The sequence below is a fragment of the Brassica napus genome, chromosome C4, assembly GCF_020379485.1.
Source record: "Brassica napus cultivar Da-Ae chromosome C4, Da-Ae, whole genome shotgun sequence".
NCBI classification, from domain to species: domain Eukaryota; kingdom Viridiplantae; phylum Streptophyta; class Magnoliopsida; order Brassicales; family Brassicaceae; genus Brassica; species Brassica napus.
In genome coordinates, this window is record NC_063447.1 from 21,920,903 (window position 1) to 21,939,562 (window position 18,660).

The following is an 18,660-nucleotide window of genomic DNA, read 5'->3' on the forward strand; positions in this document are numbered from 1 at the left end:
AGCATATCTTCCAAAGTCTGAATAGTAGTCTCTGACTATCCATCTATCTGCGGGTGATAAGATGTACTCATATGAACTTTTGTCTCAAGCGCCTTCTGAAAGGCTCCCCAAAAAGCAGATGAAAACTTTGTATCCCGATCCGATACAATGCTGACAGGAACTCCATGCAACCTCACAATCTCTTTAAGGTAAATCTGCGCCAACTGATCAGCTCCATCTGTTTTCTTGATCGCTATGAAATGGACAGACTTGGTGAGTCTATCCACAATCACCCAAATAGCATTCCTCCCACCACAGGTTGTCGGGAGTCCAGTCACAAAATCCATTGTCACCATGTCCCATTTCCACTCTGGCCATGGGAGGTTCAGTAATAATCCGCTAGGCACTTGATGCTCAGCTTTAACCATCTGACATGTCTGGCACTGCGATACAAATGTAGCAACATCTTTCTTCATACCAGGCCAATGGTAATAACACTTCAAATCTCTTTACATCTTGTGTTCCCTGGATGGATAGAAAAACATGAATTGTCTGCTTGCTGTAAATTCTCCTTCCGTAGCAGTTTTTCATCTGGCACACAGACTCAGTTCCGGTACATGTACATCCCGCTCAAAGCTGTATGGTACCCAATACTCTCGATCTCAATCTGCTTAACCAAAGCCTCATCATCATCCTGAACTCTGCGTATCCTCCATAATAAATTTGCTTGTTCCAAAGCATCAAGACCAGCTGTCTCCCCCTCAGAAGTGACTGCACACAATATGAGACTAGCAAGTGTTCCAGTCAGCTCCTGAACCTCCTTGGTTCCTGAAACATCACTCCTGCGTCTACTCAAGGCATCTGCCACCTGGTTGGCCTTACCTGGATGATATGTGATATCCAAGTTGTAATGTGCTAAAAACTCCATCCATCTGCGTTGTCTCAAATTCAGGTCCGCCTGAGTAAAGATATACTCAAGACTCTGGTGGTCTGTGAGGATCTGAACTTTCTCTCCATACAGATATGACCTCCAGATCTTTAGCGCAAAAACAACTGCTGCTAACTCCAAATCATGAGTAAGGTAGTTGACCTCGTGAGGCCTCAACTGACGTGATGCATAAGAAATAACATGACCATCCTGCATCAATACACAACCCAAACCAGTACATGACGCATCTGTGTAAACCTCATATGGTATCCCTGGCCTCGGTAGTACCAAAACTGGTGTGTCCGTGAGTTGTCGCTTCAATTCTGTTAAACTTTTTGAACACTCATCTGTCCACACAAACTTAACATCCTTGCCTGTCAACTGAGTCATCGGCTTGGCGATACTGGCAAAACCCTTGACGAACTTCCTGTAATAACCTGATAGACCCAGAAAACTGCAGATCTCTGTAGCACTCTTAGGTGTCGGCCATTCTGTAATTGCGATAATCTTCTCTGGATCTACAGCAACTCCTGCCTTAGAAACCACATGACCCAAAAATCCAATCTTTCTCTGCCAGAAGCTACACTTACTCCGCTTAGCAAACAGCTGATGCTCTCTGAGCTTCTCCAACACAATCTGTAAATGCTCAGTATGCTCTTCTCTACTCTGAGAATAAATCAAAATATCGTCGATGAAGACGATCACACACTTATCTAAGTACTCGCGAAAAACATCATTCAAAAGTTTCATGAACGCTGCAGGTGCATTCGTCAACCCAAATGGCATCACCACAAACTCGTAATGTCCATAGCGTGTACGGAAAGCCGTCTTCCGCACGTCCTCGCCAGCTATCGCAATCTGGTGATAACCTGATGCCAAGTCAATCTTAGAAAACCATGAAGCTCCCTGTAGCTGATCCAACAACTCATCAATACGCGGAAGGGGATACTTATTCTTGATGGTCACCTTGTTCAGACCTTTGTAATCAATGCAAAGCCTGAAACTCCCATCTTTCTTCTTCACAAACAATACCGGTGCTCCCCACGATGAAGTACTGGGTCTGATGAAACCCTTACCCAATAGCTCCGCCAGTTGTTTCTTCAGTTCAGCCATCTCTGCTGGAGCTAATCGGTACGGAGCCTATGAAACCGGTGATGTCCCTGGTTCCAACTCAATAGTGAGAGCATCTCCTCTCACTGGTGGTGGCCCCTTTAAGGCCTCAAATAAATCCTCGAACTCCTCAACCACCAGGATGTCCTGTAACTCGTGATGTCCGTTATTCTTAACCATCGAAATAGTCACCAGAAATCCCTCTGCTCCTCTCTCCAATAAATCCTCAGCATGCATCATGGAGACAATTAAAATTCCCCGGTGAGCTTGAACGCACTGGAATGTGATCTTCCCCTCTTCTCTAGGGATATGAACTCTTGCATTCGGGCAATCTAACACCTCTCGATGCCGCGACAGGCAATCCATCCCAAGTATAACATCATAGTAATCTAGCTCCATCTCTGCTAGGTCCCCGGTGAAAACGAACCCTCCAAGTAAGACAGGTACATCTCGATGCACGCCAGTGGCTGCAATTCTCTCTGTTCCGGCTGTCTGAATCTGCTTGGTATTTGGCTCAAAGACACCCTTAAAAGGCCAAGACTTGACTAGTCGCGAACTCACGAAGCTGTGAGAAGCTCCCGTATCAAAAAGAGTGTGAGCTACCTCACCTCCCACAGAAACCGATCCTACACATAATTTTTTTAACTATACATAATAATCACAACCACAATAGCACTCAAGAGAAACGAGTGTGGCAAAGATGCGTACCGGCTGTCGGCTCAACTCCATTGGCCTCTCCTAGGGCATACACATGTGGAGCAACGGCTTGACGCTTAGCTGCAGGCCCATTAGTCGGGCAGTTCCTGGAGAAATGGCCATGCTGGCCACAAGTGAAGCAGGCTCCCGATGCAACTACTGTAGCTCTCGGTGCTACCTGAGCTAGTGGAGTCGCGGCAACTATCTGACTCCTACAGAATCTCTTGAGGTGACCGAATCGCCCGCACTTATTACACTTCAAACACTCTCCAAAATGATAGCGAAGACATCGAGTACACTTGGGTCTCTCTGGCTGGTCCCCTGCCTTCTTCTGAGACTGTGCATTCTTCCCAGGCTTAGGCTGAGCTGATTTGAGGATTTTTTGTTCCTCTGCCAAACCTGCTTCCTGCTCAGCAACTTTCTCCACCAAATCTCCCAACCTTTGGTAAGTGACGACACGACATCTGTTGCGGATCTCGACTCGCATCCCACCCAAAAACTTCCTAATCAGGTCTTCCTCAGTAATGCCATCTCCTGCAAACATGCGAAGTCGATTGAACTCCACCTCATACTCCCTGATTGACATGTCACCCTAGCTCACATGCTCGAAATCAATCTTCTTCCTATCCATAGGTTCTTTTGGAAAGTACTTCCTATCAAACTCACGGATAAAGTCTGCAAAGGTAAGCCGGTCAGGCCCACGATGGCCCAATCGCACTCCCTCCCATCACACAAGTGCATCTCCACGTAGGTACTGCATAGCCAACCTAAGGGAAACCTCTGGTGGGCACTCAATAATCTCCAATTTTCGTTGCAGACTAAGCTTCCAATCATGTGCAACTGTAGCATCCACCGTTCCCCCAAAATGCTCCATATCCATGTTCCGCATCTGACTCGTGAGTCTATAAAACCTCTCATCATAAACACGGTAAACCGGTAAAGGTGGAGGTGGTGGTGGTTGTTGCAAACCCTGAGGGAGTTGCTGTCCTGGAACCCCTTGCACAGGAACCTGAAGTGGAATCTGCTGCAGTGGGATCTGCTGCGGTGGGATCTGCTGCGGTGGGATCTGCTGACCAGCAGCCAACTAACGGGCAACTTCCTGTGCTGCTACACGGGCAGCTTCTTGTGCAGCTACACGGGCAGCTTCCTGGGTAACATGCTGAATATACATGCTGAATAGCAGCCTGAGCAGCCTGGGTAGCTACCTGCTGAACCATCTGCATGAGCGCAGCCTGATCAAACTGTAGGGCTACAGGCTGCACACCCTCTGCCTGAACATTCCCTGCAGCACCCTGTTCATCTACAACTTCACGAGCATCAGCTCTGAACCTAGCGGTGCGAGTACACTTAGCTCCTCTTCTTTGCGGCATCTGAAAAGAGAATGGACGGATCGATTAATTTTTGTTAAATCGGAAAACTAACGATTACTGAAAAATAACCGAACAGAAAGGTGCTTCTAAGTTTTGAAAATCATTGAAAACTTTAAAAATCGTTGAAAACCAGGTCCCCTAACCGGCGTCTCGGGTCAGGGCCGAGACACAACCCCGCTCTGATACCAAAATGTAACACCCGTCTCTTCAACACTCGAGACCAGCGTGTCACCAATCAACAACTTACTTCACAAAATCCGTAAAAGGTCTGAAAGTGAACTTTCATATAAATAACGGAATAAATCCATAAATCCCATACTCGAAATAACTGAAACAATCGTCGAAATAATAAATATAAGTCCGAGAAATAAAACAAAGGAAACCGCCTAAAAGCACCAGCTGTCCGATCAATCTTCTACTCGTCAGTCTCACCTGCAAGGGGGAAAATGAGGGGTGAGTAACGGGGAAGTCACTCGGTGAGGTATGGTATACCAAACCCGAAGTCCATGGACCCGGACGGAGCACTCCGAAAAAATATAATTTAATCCTAACATGTTGCAAACACGGTACCTAAAGTACCCAGAGATCAAACAATAGTCCTAGCGAGGTGCACACTCGCTGCCCACTAACAGGCCAAAAACACCACTGAAAAGGTGCTCGTTCATACACACACCGAACAAATGCTCGGTAACACACGCTCGTAGACGATTTATCGACCTCCTGGGTTACGCGTCAACCGGTCTACTATATCTGACCGTAACCTCCAAACAATCCGGCATACAGAAGTCCGTCTCTGTATCCGTCTCAAACAATCACATAACTCTTAAAAAAACAACTATTTTTATTTACCAATTTTAAATGAAACAATCATTGTTGAATCCTCTAACACCCTAGTTCCTGTTTAAGCAAAGAACCTAAAAACTAAACAAGGAATGACAGACACGATTTCACGCAGACGGAACATATTATAAATAAATTATACTTATTCGAAGTCCTAAGCCGTGTAAGAGAAGTTCGGGAAAAGACCCTCACCTTAGCAATATGTAAAAGTAGTAGCTATGAACTCCCACTGCTCAAACAGACTCCAAATCTGAAATCAGGGCGAAAGATTGAGTCATAACGCCCTTCGAACGGTTAAAAACGGATAACCGACGATCTGGTCAAAAAGTCAACTTCTGGTTAAAGGTCAACCCGGTCAACTCTGACCCAAGCCGGTCAACCCTTGACCAATTGAAATCGAATTGAACCAATCAGTTTACCCAAACCAAAATCAATTTCAATTAAACCCAAATCGGTTTTCCATAACCGAATTTAAATCAATTTTAACCGCCGGTTTAACTTAACCAATTCAATTAATTTAAACTAGAAATCGATTTAATAATTAACCGGTTAACCTAAACCAAACTGAAATCAGTTACCTAACCGGTTGACCGGATCCGCGTTGACTCGCCGAGTTGCCGAGTCACCGGCGGCTATCACCGACCGAGTCACCGGCGGAGGTAAAAGGCAACGACTTACCAGAATCAACAGCGGCGACGGACAACGGCGGGTGGCGGTGGCGCATGAGCTACACGCGCGGAACGCCGTGGGACAAAATCTGCGCATGACGGCGCGTCTGGGCGACTCTCCGGCTGATCTTCCTTGTCCGGACTCGTCTCGACGTCACGATCACGATGGTGGCCTTAGAATCACGAGATTCCAAACGGTTAGTGAGTTATGATCGATTGAATGAATGGCCGTTTTAAAAACAAATCGGAAAGGACGATTTCCAGTTACCTTCGTCTGGGATCGGCGGTAAACTGGTCAATCTCGGCTCTGGACGTGGTGGTGGCGGCAGTACAATCTCAGGTGTGCGTGACGGCTCAATCTCTGTAGAGTTACAACGCTTAGGGTTTTTGAGGAATAAAATAATGGGCAATAATGGTTTATATATGGGACTCACCAAGGGCTTCTTGCAACACTAACGGGCTCTGACGGACCGAAGTGACTGGGCTGGGAATTGGGTCGTTATAGTCTTAGCTCAGTTAGGATGGATTCAGGGTGAGATGTAAGCTATCGCTTATGTCTACAATTCCTAGGGCAAGTTCTAGGTAGCTAATCTAGAAACATGCATTAATGACAATCCTAATGATGAATATCACTACTTAGCAATCTATAGTTGGGGCTAATTCCTCATAACCTATTTAAACCCTAAAATCTAGCAAGAGAACTACTCAGACATGACCAAGCAATTCATAATAGCAATAAGGTATAAAAACTGCATAGATAAATAGATAGATAACAAATGAGTTCCCATCACAAATCTTTTTGGATCTTCTCTCCAATTTACTAAAAATCCTAGAAAACTTTCGCTGTGAAAATATTAAAACAAGAAAGCGCACTCTGTCTCTAACATGTCGGCAAAGCTTATATAATTTGGTTAAAACTCGTCAGGGGTAATCTTGTAAATTGATGAAGACTTGGGCTCTAAGTCGGCTGAGACCAAATGGGCTTTCTGCGCGCTTTACTGTCGATCAATGTCATGATGTGAACATCGATCGATTATTCCTCTTCAATATCGACCGATGGTCGAGCTCGATGGTCATCTCGGGTGCTTACTCCAAATATCTCCAAAATGCTCCAAAATCATCACTTTCCTCCAAATCACTCCTGATCCTATAAATATTCTAAATAGATTCTATAATATAATAACTAGTAGTTAATACAATTATAAACCATGGGTAAACGTGGGTCAAATCCATGGTTTATCAACTCCCCCAAACTTACCCTTTTGCTTGTCCTCAAGCAAAACATATACGCAGTCTCTCTGAAAGAGGTTTGAAAACAGCAGGGACTCACATGATTTAAAACTTAGAATCATCACCTCTACAATATTGCAATCCACATCTAAGAAGTCCTCATCACAAAAGCACATTATACCATATCCTAGCTTAGCAACCAAATTCACCTAGCCAACAACTTAGCAAATCATGTCTGACATTTCCCTCTGCCAACCTCATTTCTTAGCATAAATAAAAGTGCAGGCTTTACCTTGGGCGTATCGATCACAGGATGCAAGGATTTTCAAACAAATATATGGACCTGCAGGTAAATGTTAGTTCCTATCCTCTCTCTATACTAATTCTTTCTCTCAGTCAAAGTTTGCTTATATTTGCAAGATCATTGACCAAAATTGGACAGGCCTCCATGAATCAAGCCTTAATGGTGGTTGCCACCAAGTCATGTTCACTTCTTTTTGACCTATATCATAGGATTATTTATGAAGCAAGCCTTAATGGTTGTAGCCACCAAGCCCTGTTCGAAGCCTTTCCTAATAAATTTCTAATATATATATATATAGTTATTTATTTATTATTTTTATTGTTTTTTGTTTTTTTATCTATATCTATAATTTTAATCTATATTTCAAAAATAGAGAGAGAGAGTAATAAATCTATCTACACAAGGCTTTACCTTTTAGACTTGTTTGAAGAATCTGATCCCATGTATATACCAAGCGCCAAGACAAGCAGTTGTGTCAAGTTTAGTGTTGGAGGTCCGCTTTGGTTCCTTCAAACAATCTCAGCAAGTGTGAATAGTTGACAAGTTGATCCACTTTAGTATCTTTAGTACTATCTGCAATCAGTAAGTCTAGAATGGTGCTAAAGAGTGGTTAGATAACAAGCAAAAATCTATTAAATTCATTATCCCCTTCTTGACTCAATAAACTACTATCAGTAAACCTCCTCTCAGACTTAAACTACATTGTCCCAAGTGTAAATTCAATCGGAGTTATGGTGATAACTGAATCATAAGGACTCCATGTAACAAGTTAGAACGATATACCAGACCAGAATGGATGTCGACCGATGTAAAGGTGTTGATATCGGTTGCGACAGGTGATGTTCTGTCGATCGATGTCGGTATTGTTTCGTCGGGCGACACTTACGGCATGGATTTTATCCACTTTTATCCATGGTTAATAAGTGTTTTAATAACTAATTACTATTATATAGAGTATATTTAGAGTATTTAGAGGTTTCGGTACGTTCTGGAGAAATATGGTGATTTTGGAGCCTTTTGAGGTGCAGAACTGCACAAACACATCAGATGTCTAGCTCTGGATGGAGCCTTCCCACAGTTATATCAAGCCCATATTTTGACACAACATAGAGCATTGAGTTAGATTTCCAATGCCACCGGTTTAAGATCGATCAACATACTATAGCCGAAGTTATGCCCGTTTTACTGAAAAGTGGTCAGTCTGCCTCGCGAGAGGAAGCTGTCGAGGAGATGAAGGACTGTCGACCGACGGTGAACCCTTCACATTGGTCGACGGTGATGCTAGAATATGGGCTGAGCATATTTTATGACCGACTGAAGCCCAAAATCAACCACAAATTACAAGAACACCTTTGGACGACCTAAAACCCTATTTTTGTGTTTTCTAAGCCATTGTTGACGGCTAAGCTTTCTTTTATTCTTGTTCTGGGTTAGGAGGGAAAGGAGGAACTCATTCAGAGTCCTCCTGGAACTCCTTTGGTTTTTATTATCTATTTTATTGCAGTTTTATATCTACTCTTTCTATGATTTTCTGTGACAACTTTATATCTGAATAGTTCCACCTGTTAGGTGTAGAGTTCAAATAGATTATGAGGGATTAGCTCCAAATATAGAATTATTAGGTTGTGAAATTCATCAATAGGATGTTCTTACTGCTTGTGTTCTAGAGTCGCGAACTAGAAACCTGATCTCAAAATCATTAGGCACAAGTGATACCTTGGTCTTTTCTCTGAATAAATCCTCATTGAACTAGGATTGCTAAAAACAAGTGATAACTGATGTAGGAACCCTAGTGAGTACTTTATCAACCCGCGCGCAAAGCTTGCTAGAAGTGTGTCGATCGATATTCCAATAGAATAATCGATCGACGTCGTGAAAGGTGTATCAATCGATATTCCTCTAGAATCAACGATCGACACTTTCTAATTGATCGAAAAACAATAGTTGAGATCCTTATATCTTGTCAATAGACAAATCTAGAAAGCGAGAGCCGATCGATTTGTTCTTAATTGTTGAATTCTTTAACATCTTGCATACAACAATTAGTCTCTATATCATTATAATCCTGATTACCTAAATAGAAACCCTAGATCTAGCAACCATCCTTCCATCAAAAAAACCTCAATCAATTAGCCGAGCAACTGCCCTGCTCACCGCTGCAATTTACTATATTTACTGCTTTATAAACAATTAGCCTAGCTTAATCGTATAACTATTAGATCTTTTGTGTGCCCTAGCTCTCTGTGGATTTGATCATTAAGTACTACAACTCGACCTCTTATTTTAGAGAGTATAAATCACTCCTTAGGGTAATTTGAGTGATATCAAATTTGGCGCCGTTGCCGGGGAGCTTTGATCGCCATTAGATCTTGTCTAGTTAGATTTAGTCTAGGTTTTACTACTGTTAAAAAAAACTGATAAAAAATTTTCTTGTGTTTCAGGTACATACATATGAGTACCAGAAACAACAAGGGAATAGGGCTCTTACTAGTAGAGCCACGAGATTTGGAACGCGTGATCCATATGTCTAAGAGGGCAGTCGATACCCTCCAAGCAGCGATTGGCAGCGTAGAAATCCAAGCATCGATCGAACTGTTCATCCGCCGTCGATCGACACTGGTCATCCACCGTCGATCAACACTGTTCATCCACCGTCGATCGACACTGTTCATCCAACGTCGATCGACACTGTTCATCCCGCGTCGATCGACACTGTTCATCCCGCGTCGATCGACACTGTTCATCCCGCGTCGATCGACACTGTTCATCGCGACACTATTCACCAAGATAATTTTCACCGCGGCACTGTTCATCATGGTATTGTTCATCCGATGACCGACACCACTTGTTTGGAGGCAGAGAAGGTGGAAGTGCTCATGCTTAAAGTTGACGAGAATGGGATGCTGAGAGACGAAGAAGGTCGCACACGCAACGTCGCAGGACAATTAATTAATGCTCAGGGTGCTGTGAACCCTGATGTGATTTCATTTGCTGAGATGAATGACTTTGACCTGAGCCGAGAGTGGTGTAATTGGGTAGGTCAAGGCCCCTTCCAGGGTCTTCCTCACCAAGACCCATAAACCACATTGAAGAGCTTGAGGATCTCGTGTCAAGGAGTGAGCAGAATGAAGTGTCTGAATATCACATGCTCTGCAAGATCTTCCCCTATTCTATCTTTGGTGATACATTCAGCTGGTTCATTCAAGTAGAGCAAGAATCTCTAACCAGTTGGGAGGATATTGAAAGAGCCTTCCTTTACCAATTTCTTGATGATGCTGAAGCGACTCGAGAAAAGAAAAAGAATGATAAGTGGGACAGGCTTGTTGAAAGTTGGCAGGTAAAAAGGGAATATCAGATTCCGAGACAGTTGCTCGACTACATTATGGTAGAGGGTAATAAACAACACGGATTTGAAGAGATGAGCAGAGCAGAAGAAGCTGAGACTAGTTATCCGACCTCATAATCGATCGACACCAGCACCTCAACGTCTACCGACGGCAGGACTTCAACGTCTACCGACTGTACAACCTCAACGTCTACGTACGGTACGACCTCAACCTCTACCGACGATACGACCTCAACGTCTACCGACGGTACGACCTCAACGTCTACGGACGGTACGACCTCAACGTCTACCGACGGTACGACCTCAACGTCTACCGACGGTACGACCTCAACGTCTACCGACGGTACGACCTCAACGTCTACCGATGGCATGACTTCAACGTCTACCGATGGCACGACCTCAACGTCGATCGACGGTACGACCTCAACGTCGATCGATGACAAGACCTCAACATCGATCGACGGCTCGACACAGAAGAGCACCGATGTATCAAGTTGTGATCTTGTCCCAGATGTAGAGAGAGAGAGATCACTATGGAAGATTTCTTGGAGCTAGAGGATGTGGCACAACCTGAGAATCTGGATCACAAGTTGCGGAAGAAGATTGATGACCATCAGCACACTTCAAAAAGCGATCTGAAAACTTCACCAAAGGCTAGCATCGATCGACAGCATCCACCCGACATCGATCGATACCCACCCGGTTGCATCGATCGACATCAACCTGATGATATCGATCGACACCCAGGGTTGGATGAGACTTCAGGATATATAGTTGAGGAGGAACCGATTGAGGAAAGGATGTACATGTCTAACGCCTCACACCTTGCTGTCCCTAAACATCAGAGACCACCTATCTGGACAGAAGAAGCTGTTGGGTTTCACAAAAGAGTGAAGAGGATACATGATCATGTGAAGATTGTGGTTCCATGCGCTGTATTTGAAGCTGAATCTCCTATTCTACATGATAGAAGTATGAAGATCAGTTCTTACATTGAGGTATTGGATGATTATCAGCACGTATAAGCTTTTCAGAGAGGGTTGCGATTTAGAGATGAAGTCGATAATGGCCCAGCAGAAGCATCATCGATCAACACGGACCGGATACCATCGATCGACGCTACCACTTCTCCATCGATCGACACTGGACGCGTATCAGAGCAGAAGGAGTTCGATGTGTGTGGAAATCTTAGGGATGGGGATACCACCACGCGATCAGACAAGTCTAGGGGAAAGAAGAAGAGGAATTGGAAGAAGGGAAAAAGGATCAAGGACGGTCCTCAGGTATCATTGATCCCTCGCTTCTCAGATGGTGTCACGAAATCCAGAGTGCGCAACAGATACTTTTCACAACCATTTGCAAAGCTTCGGGCGCTCCTTATTGTTGAGATGATACACAAATGAGAAGAGTCTATGGAGGAGGCTTTCACACAAGAATGATAAAGCTTCAGAGAGAAAGCATTGAGACTTGTTTTGGAGCATGTTCTCATTCTCATCCGGACTAAATCCGATCTCCAAAGTCAAGCTAAATGACTATAACATAGCGCTGAGTTGGAGGTAACCCACTATTAGGTAATTTCTTTCAGTTCAGTTTAGATTGTTACTAATTAAAGTTTTTATTTATTGCAGGTCAAAAAAAAAAAGAGATCCGAGTAGACGATTATAAAATCGACCGATGAAAGCATGTTGATATCGATCGACAGTACAACACCTGCAGCGACCGATGGTAACTCCTTTCCATCGATTGACACTTAACCCGGTCAGTTATCGTTCTTACTTGTTAAATTGTGTACTTATGTTTATGTTATCACCATAACTTCGACTAGATATACACTGGGGACAGTGTAATTTAAGTTTGGGGGGATGTTTACCGATATTAGTGTGTTCATGAGTCTTATCAAAATGTTTTCAAATGAAAGGGATAATGAACTTATTAGATTTTTGTTTGTTATCTAAACACTTTTTAGCACCATTCTAGACTTACTGATTGCTGATAGTACTAAAGATACTAAAGTGGATCAATCTCAACTATTCACACTTACTGAGATTGTTTGAAGGAACCAAAACTGATTTCCAACACTAAACTTGGCACAACTGCTTGTCTTGGGGCTTGGTATACATGGGATCGGATTCTTAAAACAAGTCTGGAAGGTAAAGCCTTGTGTAGATTTATCACATTTTCTCTCTCTATTTCGACCCTAGATTTATTGGTAGAGATATTTATTTCGATTACTAGATCAGCTCTCGCTTATTCTAGCAAGTTCTAGCTCAGTAAGGATGGATTCAGGGTGAGATACAAGCTATCGCTTATGTCTACAATTCCTAGGGCAAGTTCTTGGTACCTAATCTAGAAAAATGCATTAATGACAATCCTAATGATGAATATCACTACTTAGCAATCTATAGTTGGGGCTAATCCCTCATAACCTATTTAAACCCTAAAATCTAACAAGAATACTACTTAGACATGATCAAGCAATTCATAAAAGCAATAAGGTATAAAATCTGCATAGATAAATAGATAGATAACAAAGGAGTTCCTATCACAAATCTCTTTGGATCTCCTCTCCAATTTAATAAAAATCCTAGAAAACCTTTGCTGTGAAAATAGTTAAACAAGAAAGCACACTCTGCCTCTAACATATTGGCAAAGCTAACATAATTAGGTTAAAACTCGTCAGGGGTAATCTTGTAAATTGATGAAGACTTGGGCTCTAAGTCGGTTGAGATTAAACGGGCTTTCTGCGTGCTTCACTGTCGATCGATGTCAAGATGTGAAAATCGATCGGTTATTCCTCTTCAATATCGACCGATGGTCGAGCTCGATGGTCATCTCGGGTGCTTACTCCAAATATCTCCAAAATGCTCCAAAATCATCACTTTCTTCCAAATCACTCCCGATCCAATAAATATTCTAAATAGATTCTATAATATAATAAATAGTAGTTAAAACACTTATAAACCATGGGTAAAAGTCGGTCAAATCCATGGTCTATCAACTCCCCCAGACTTACCCTTTTGCTTGTCCTCAAGCAAAACACATAGGCAGTCTCTCTGAGAGAGGTTTGAAAACAGCTGGGAATCATATGATTTAAAACATAGAATCATCACCTCTACAATATTGCAATCCACATATAAGAAGTCTTACTCACAAAAGCACATTATACCATATCCTAGCTTAGCAACCAAATTCACCTAGCCAACAACTTAGCAAATCCTGTCTGAAATTCCCCTCTACCAACCTCATTTCTTAGCATAAATAAAAGTGCTGGCTTTACCTAGGGAGTATCGATCACATGATGTAAGGATTTTCAAACAAGTATCTCGACCTGCAGGTAAAAATTAGTTCCTGTCTTTTAAAAAAAATGTTAGTTCCTATCCTCTCTCTCTACTAATTTTCTCTCTCAGTCAAAGTCTGCTTATATTTGCAAGATCATTGACCAAGATTGAACATGCTTCCATGAATCAAGCCTTAATGGTGGTTGCCCAAGTCTTGTTCACTTCTTTTTGACCTATATCCTAGGATTATTTGTGAAGCAAGCCTTAATGGTTGTAGCCACCAAGTCCTGTTCTAATCCTTTACCTATAGAATTTTAATGATGCAAGCCTTAATGGTTGTAGCCACCAAGTCATGTTCGAATCCCTTCCTAATAAATTTCTAATAGATATATATATATATATAATTATTTATTTATTTATTATTTTTTTTGTTTTTTGTTTTTTATCTATATCTATAATTTTAATCTATATTTCGAAAATAGAGAGAGAGGGTGATAAATCTATCTACATAAGGCTTTACCTTCCAGACTTGTTTGAAGAATCCGATCCCATGTATACCAAGCCCCAAGACAAGCAGTTGTGTCAAGTTTAGTGTTGGACGTCAGCTTTGGTTCCTTCAAATAATCTCAATAAGTGTGAATAGTTGACAGGTTGATCCACTTTAATATCTTTAGTACTATCTGCAATCAGTAAGTCTAGAATGGTGCTAAAGAGTGGTTAGATAACAAGAAAAAATCTAATAAGTTCATTATCCCCTTCTTGACTCAATAAAAACTTTTTGAAAACATTTTAATAAGACTCATGAATAAACTACTATCAGTAAACCTAACCCTTGACTTAAACTACACTGTCCCCAGTGTAAATTCAATCGAAGTTATGGTGATAACTAAATCATAAAGACTCAATGTAACAAGTTAGAACGATATACCAGACTGGAATGGATGTCGACCGATGTAGAGGTGTTGATATCGGTCGTGGCAGGTGATGTTCTGTCGATCGATGTCGGCATTGTTTTGTCGGTCGATACTCACGGCAATCGTCTACTCGGATCTTTTTTTTATGACCTGCAATAAATAAAAACCAATATAAATACTAGATTAATAAAACCAATTAAATATTACCTAAGAGTGGGTTACCTCCCACTTAGCGCTCTGTTATTGTCATTTAGCTTGAATTTGGAGGTTATTTGGCTAGTAGTGTTGAAAGCTAGAACTTGCTGGGAAACAAGTGTCCATCTCATCTCTGCGCTTGTTGAACCATGTACCAGTGAAATCTCGCATTGCTTCATCTCCTCTGCGCCATTTTTCCTTCATTGTTGCAGTTGTGTTTCTATCTTCTGCAATCTATCTCCAAGACTCTCAAGGTTGAACATATATTTTCTGAGTGTGGCGTAAGTATCAGCTGAGATCTCCTCTCCTTGGTTGTGTGCATCAGACATGTCTGATGTCACTGATATCACTCAAATTACCCTAAGGAGTGAATTACTCTCTCAAATAAGAGATTCAGATGTAGTACTTAGGGATCAAATCCAAAGAGACTCTAGGATTAGATAATATATTATGGTTTTGAAATAAATCTAGATTAAATGGTGTATAGTTTTAAAGCCGTAAATGGAGTGGTGAGCAAGTGTATTGCTCGATTGATTTGTTTTGGGGTTGTTAACAGTTGTGAGAAATAGCTAGATTCAGGTATATTCTTAGGTATGACAAGTAAAACTTAATTTGGGCCTTTAGGTGTTTATTTATGTTAATCATTCTTGAATTCAAACTTTAGATATAATCAATCCGATTATCTAATCTGGATCTCGGATTTCAACTCTCGTATGCTAATCACGAGAAAGTGTCGATCGATTATTCGTTATGAATATCAATTGATACACCTTTCAAAATATCAATCGACAGGGCTATCGCTGCGTCGATCGATACTTCTTCCAGAGAGCTTTACGGACAGGTTTGATCTAAATTCTCTAACTCACTAGACCAACTCTTGTCTGTATCTAGTCAGTTAGATCATGCTAGTTATTTTCAGGTATTGAGTCAAGCAATGGCTTGATCCCAATTAATCCTAAGATCTAAATTTAAAGGGTGATCAATCCTAAATTTAGCTTTAAGCATAACTAGATGAAAAAATTATATTTCTAAACACCCTAACAATTGTTGTTTTCAGTAGTACATTTATCAACCTATTGAGAAACCTAAATCTAACAGTAAAGACTACTCAGACATATTCATGGAACACATAATTATGATGGTCTGAATATTACTTAAATAAAATGAGTAAATAGAGTAAGCAACAAAATGAATAAAAACAAAGGAGTTCAAGATCTTCTCCGTTTTGCAGTGCTGATCTACCTCTCTAACTCTAAGCTCTCCCCTTTCAATGGTGGCTTCTTGCTTCCTCCAAACTAGGTCTAAAAAGGTCTCTAGGCAAGTCTGCCTCTAAAAAAGATACAAAACCCTAATAAATAGCCTAACAGGCGGCCAGAGACTTAAAATGTAATTATTAAACTTTTGTGAAACTTTAATTCTTCTAATTTGTCATTAACTCTAGGGTGGCTTCGCCGTTGATCGATATGAAGAGCTCATCATCGATCGATATTCTTTGGTAACTATCGGTCGATATTCTGACAAATAATCGACCATCCAGCAAAGCTCAGAAAGTCTCCAAATAGCTCCAAATACATCATTTTCTTCCAGATAGTACCTGAACCTGTAATTACTCTAAATAGACTGTATATAGTAATAATATATCTTTAAACACTCATAAACCATGGATAAAAATGGGTAAAATCCATGGTCTATCAACTCCCCCAGACTTACTCTTTTGCTTGTCCTCAAGCAAAACACAACAGAGCAGTCTCTCTGAGAGAGGTTTGTAAACATCAGAAATTCACATGATTTAAACCTTAGAATCATCACCTCGACAATATTGCAATCCATATCTAAAAAGTCATAATCACAAAAGCACTTTATACCATATCCTAGCTTAGCAACCAAATTCATCTAGCCAGCAACTTAAACAAATCTTGTCTGACATTCCCCTCTACCAACCTCATTTCTTTGCATAAATACAAGTGTAGGCAGGTAAAAGTTAGTTCCTATATTTTCTCTCTTTAGTCAAAGTCTGCTTATTGCAGGTTCATTGACCAAGATTGAACAGGCTTTCATGAATCAAGCCTTAATAGTGGTTGCCACCAAGTCATGTTCACTTCTTTTTGACCTTTATCCAAAAATTCATATGAATCGAACCTTGATGATTGCCGCCACCAAGTCCCGTTCGAATTCTTTTTGTTGCAATCCTTATGAAGCAAGCCTTAATGGTTGTAGCCACCAAGTCCTGTTCGGATTCCACCTAACTAACACCTAATTAATATAAAATTAAATATATATATATATATTTTTTCAATCTACCTATAAATCTAGGGTCGAAATAGAGAGAAAAAAGGTGATAAATCTACACAAGGCTTTACCTTCTAGATTTGTTTGAAGATTCCGATCCCATGTATACCAAGCCCCAAGACAAGCAGTTGTGTCAAGTTTAGTGTTGGATGTCAGCTTTGGTTCCTTCAAACAATCTCAGCAAGTGTGTACAGTTGACAGGTTGATCCACTTTAGTATCTTTAGTATTATGTGCAATCAGAAAGTTTAAAATTGTGCTAAAAGAGTGGTTAGATAACATGCAAAAATCTAATAAGATCATTATTCCCTTCTTGACTCAATAAAAACTTTTTGTTTGAAAATATGATTTAAAAATTCATGAATAAACTAATATCAGTAAGTACCTGCCCCAGACTGAATATCACTAACTTAAACTTCACTGTCCCCAGTGATATTCAGTCTAATATTGGTTGGTTAGAAAATAAATAATAACTACGACAAGAGAAAAGAAAGTTCGTACCAATCTGTCTCGAGCGTCGATCGATATATCCAACTCTCGATCGATCGACATAAGCGCATTACTGTCGATCGACGTAAGGACCTCATCGTCGTCGATCGATAGCGCCAAAACAGAAAATTTATGTGCTAGCTGCATCGTGTCAGTGTGTCTAACCCATAAGTATCAGTCAGCTAGGTTAGCTCTGTTAGACAATCCAAACACATGCAAAGTCAGCAAAATAAATAAACTCTAGTCTTAACATAGAATAATAAGTTCGAAAGTAAATCCTAATAGTACGAAAGTAAAAGAAAGCATAAGTAGATAGGGATAGAAATATGAGGACTAGTCCTCATCAGCAGTGTTGTTGCTGGAGGTGCATCTGCGCTGGCGTGATGGTCCTGCTGCTGACGGTGATCTGGCTCGCACACTTCTCCTGCTCGAACAGCGACATCTCGATACTCTGGCCCAGATGGCAGTGAGAGAATCATCTACGGCGCATTGGAAATCTCCCTCAGGGCGTGTAGACATGTCTGGCATAGGCGGGAATGGCGGGAGTACGGCCTCGGGCTGATGCGGCTGAGGTCTTCCAGGTCGCTGGACCGTGTAGCGTCGTGGCATGGTAGCTAGGACGCGGAGGAGGCGTGGGTCAGGGCGGAACTTAATTCTAGCGAGACCGTGTTCAAAATCCGTGAGCGTAGGAAGTGGCAACCTCACCAAGTGCGTGACGTTCTCGTCCATGAAGCACCAGACACGGTCTTCCTTGAGCCACTGAGCGCTCGTGAGATGCGCTGCGTCCATGTAGACGATCCGGTCATCCTTCTAAGCATCGACTAATGGAATTCCGCAATTTATGAAAATCGGGGTAAGTAGGCTCCCAACCGTCTCCTTCTTCCTTCCCTGTGACTGAAACGGCTTCATCCTAAGTTTGACCAGATGCTCAGCATAGACGGCTCCAATGTTGGGCCACACGTTGTCCGCGGGGTCCTCTATATCCTCCATGTGAACCAAACTCCTCACCATGTAATAGGCTAATGT

At 41.7% G+C, this 18,660-nt stretch overlaps 2 protein-coding genes across 2 annotated transcripts; both read right to left on the reverse strand.

Moving 5' to 3' along the window:
* Positions 1-2,047: 2,047 nt before the first annotated feature.
* On the reverse strand, positions 2,048-3,299 carry LOC125585884. Its single transcript, XM_048755597.1, has 2 exons — positions 2,726-3,299; positions 2,048-2,643 (listed from the first exon to the last, which is right to left on the reverse strand). Exons 1-2 carry the CDS (start codon positions 3,297-3,299, stop codon positions 2,048-2,050), a joined length of 1,170 nt encoding a protein of 389 aa, XP_048611554.1.
* Positions 3,300-3,440: 141 nt separating this feature from the next.
* LOC125585885 lies at positions 3,441-4,083 on the reverse strand. The gene is made up of 2 exons (XM_048755598.1): positions 3,883-4,083; positions 3,441-3,779 (listed from the first exon to the last, which is right to left on the reverse strand). The coding sequence occupies exons 1-2, from the start codon at positions 4,081-4,083 to the stop codon at positions 3,441-3,443; spliced, it is 540 nt and encodes a 179-aa protein (XP_048611555.1).
* Between the last annotated feature and the right edge of the window lie 14,577 nt (positions 4,084-18,660).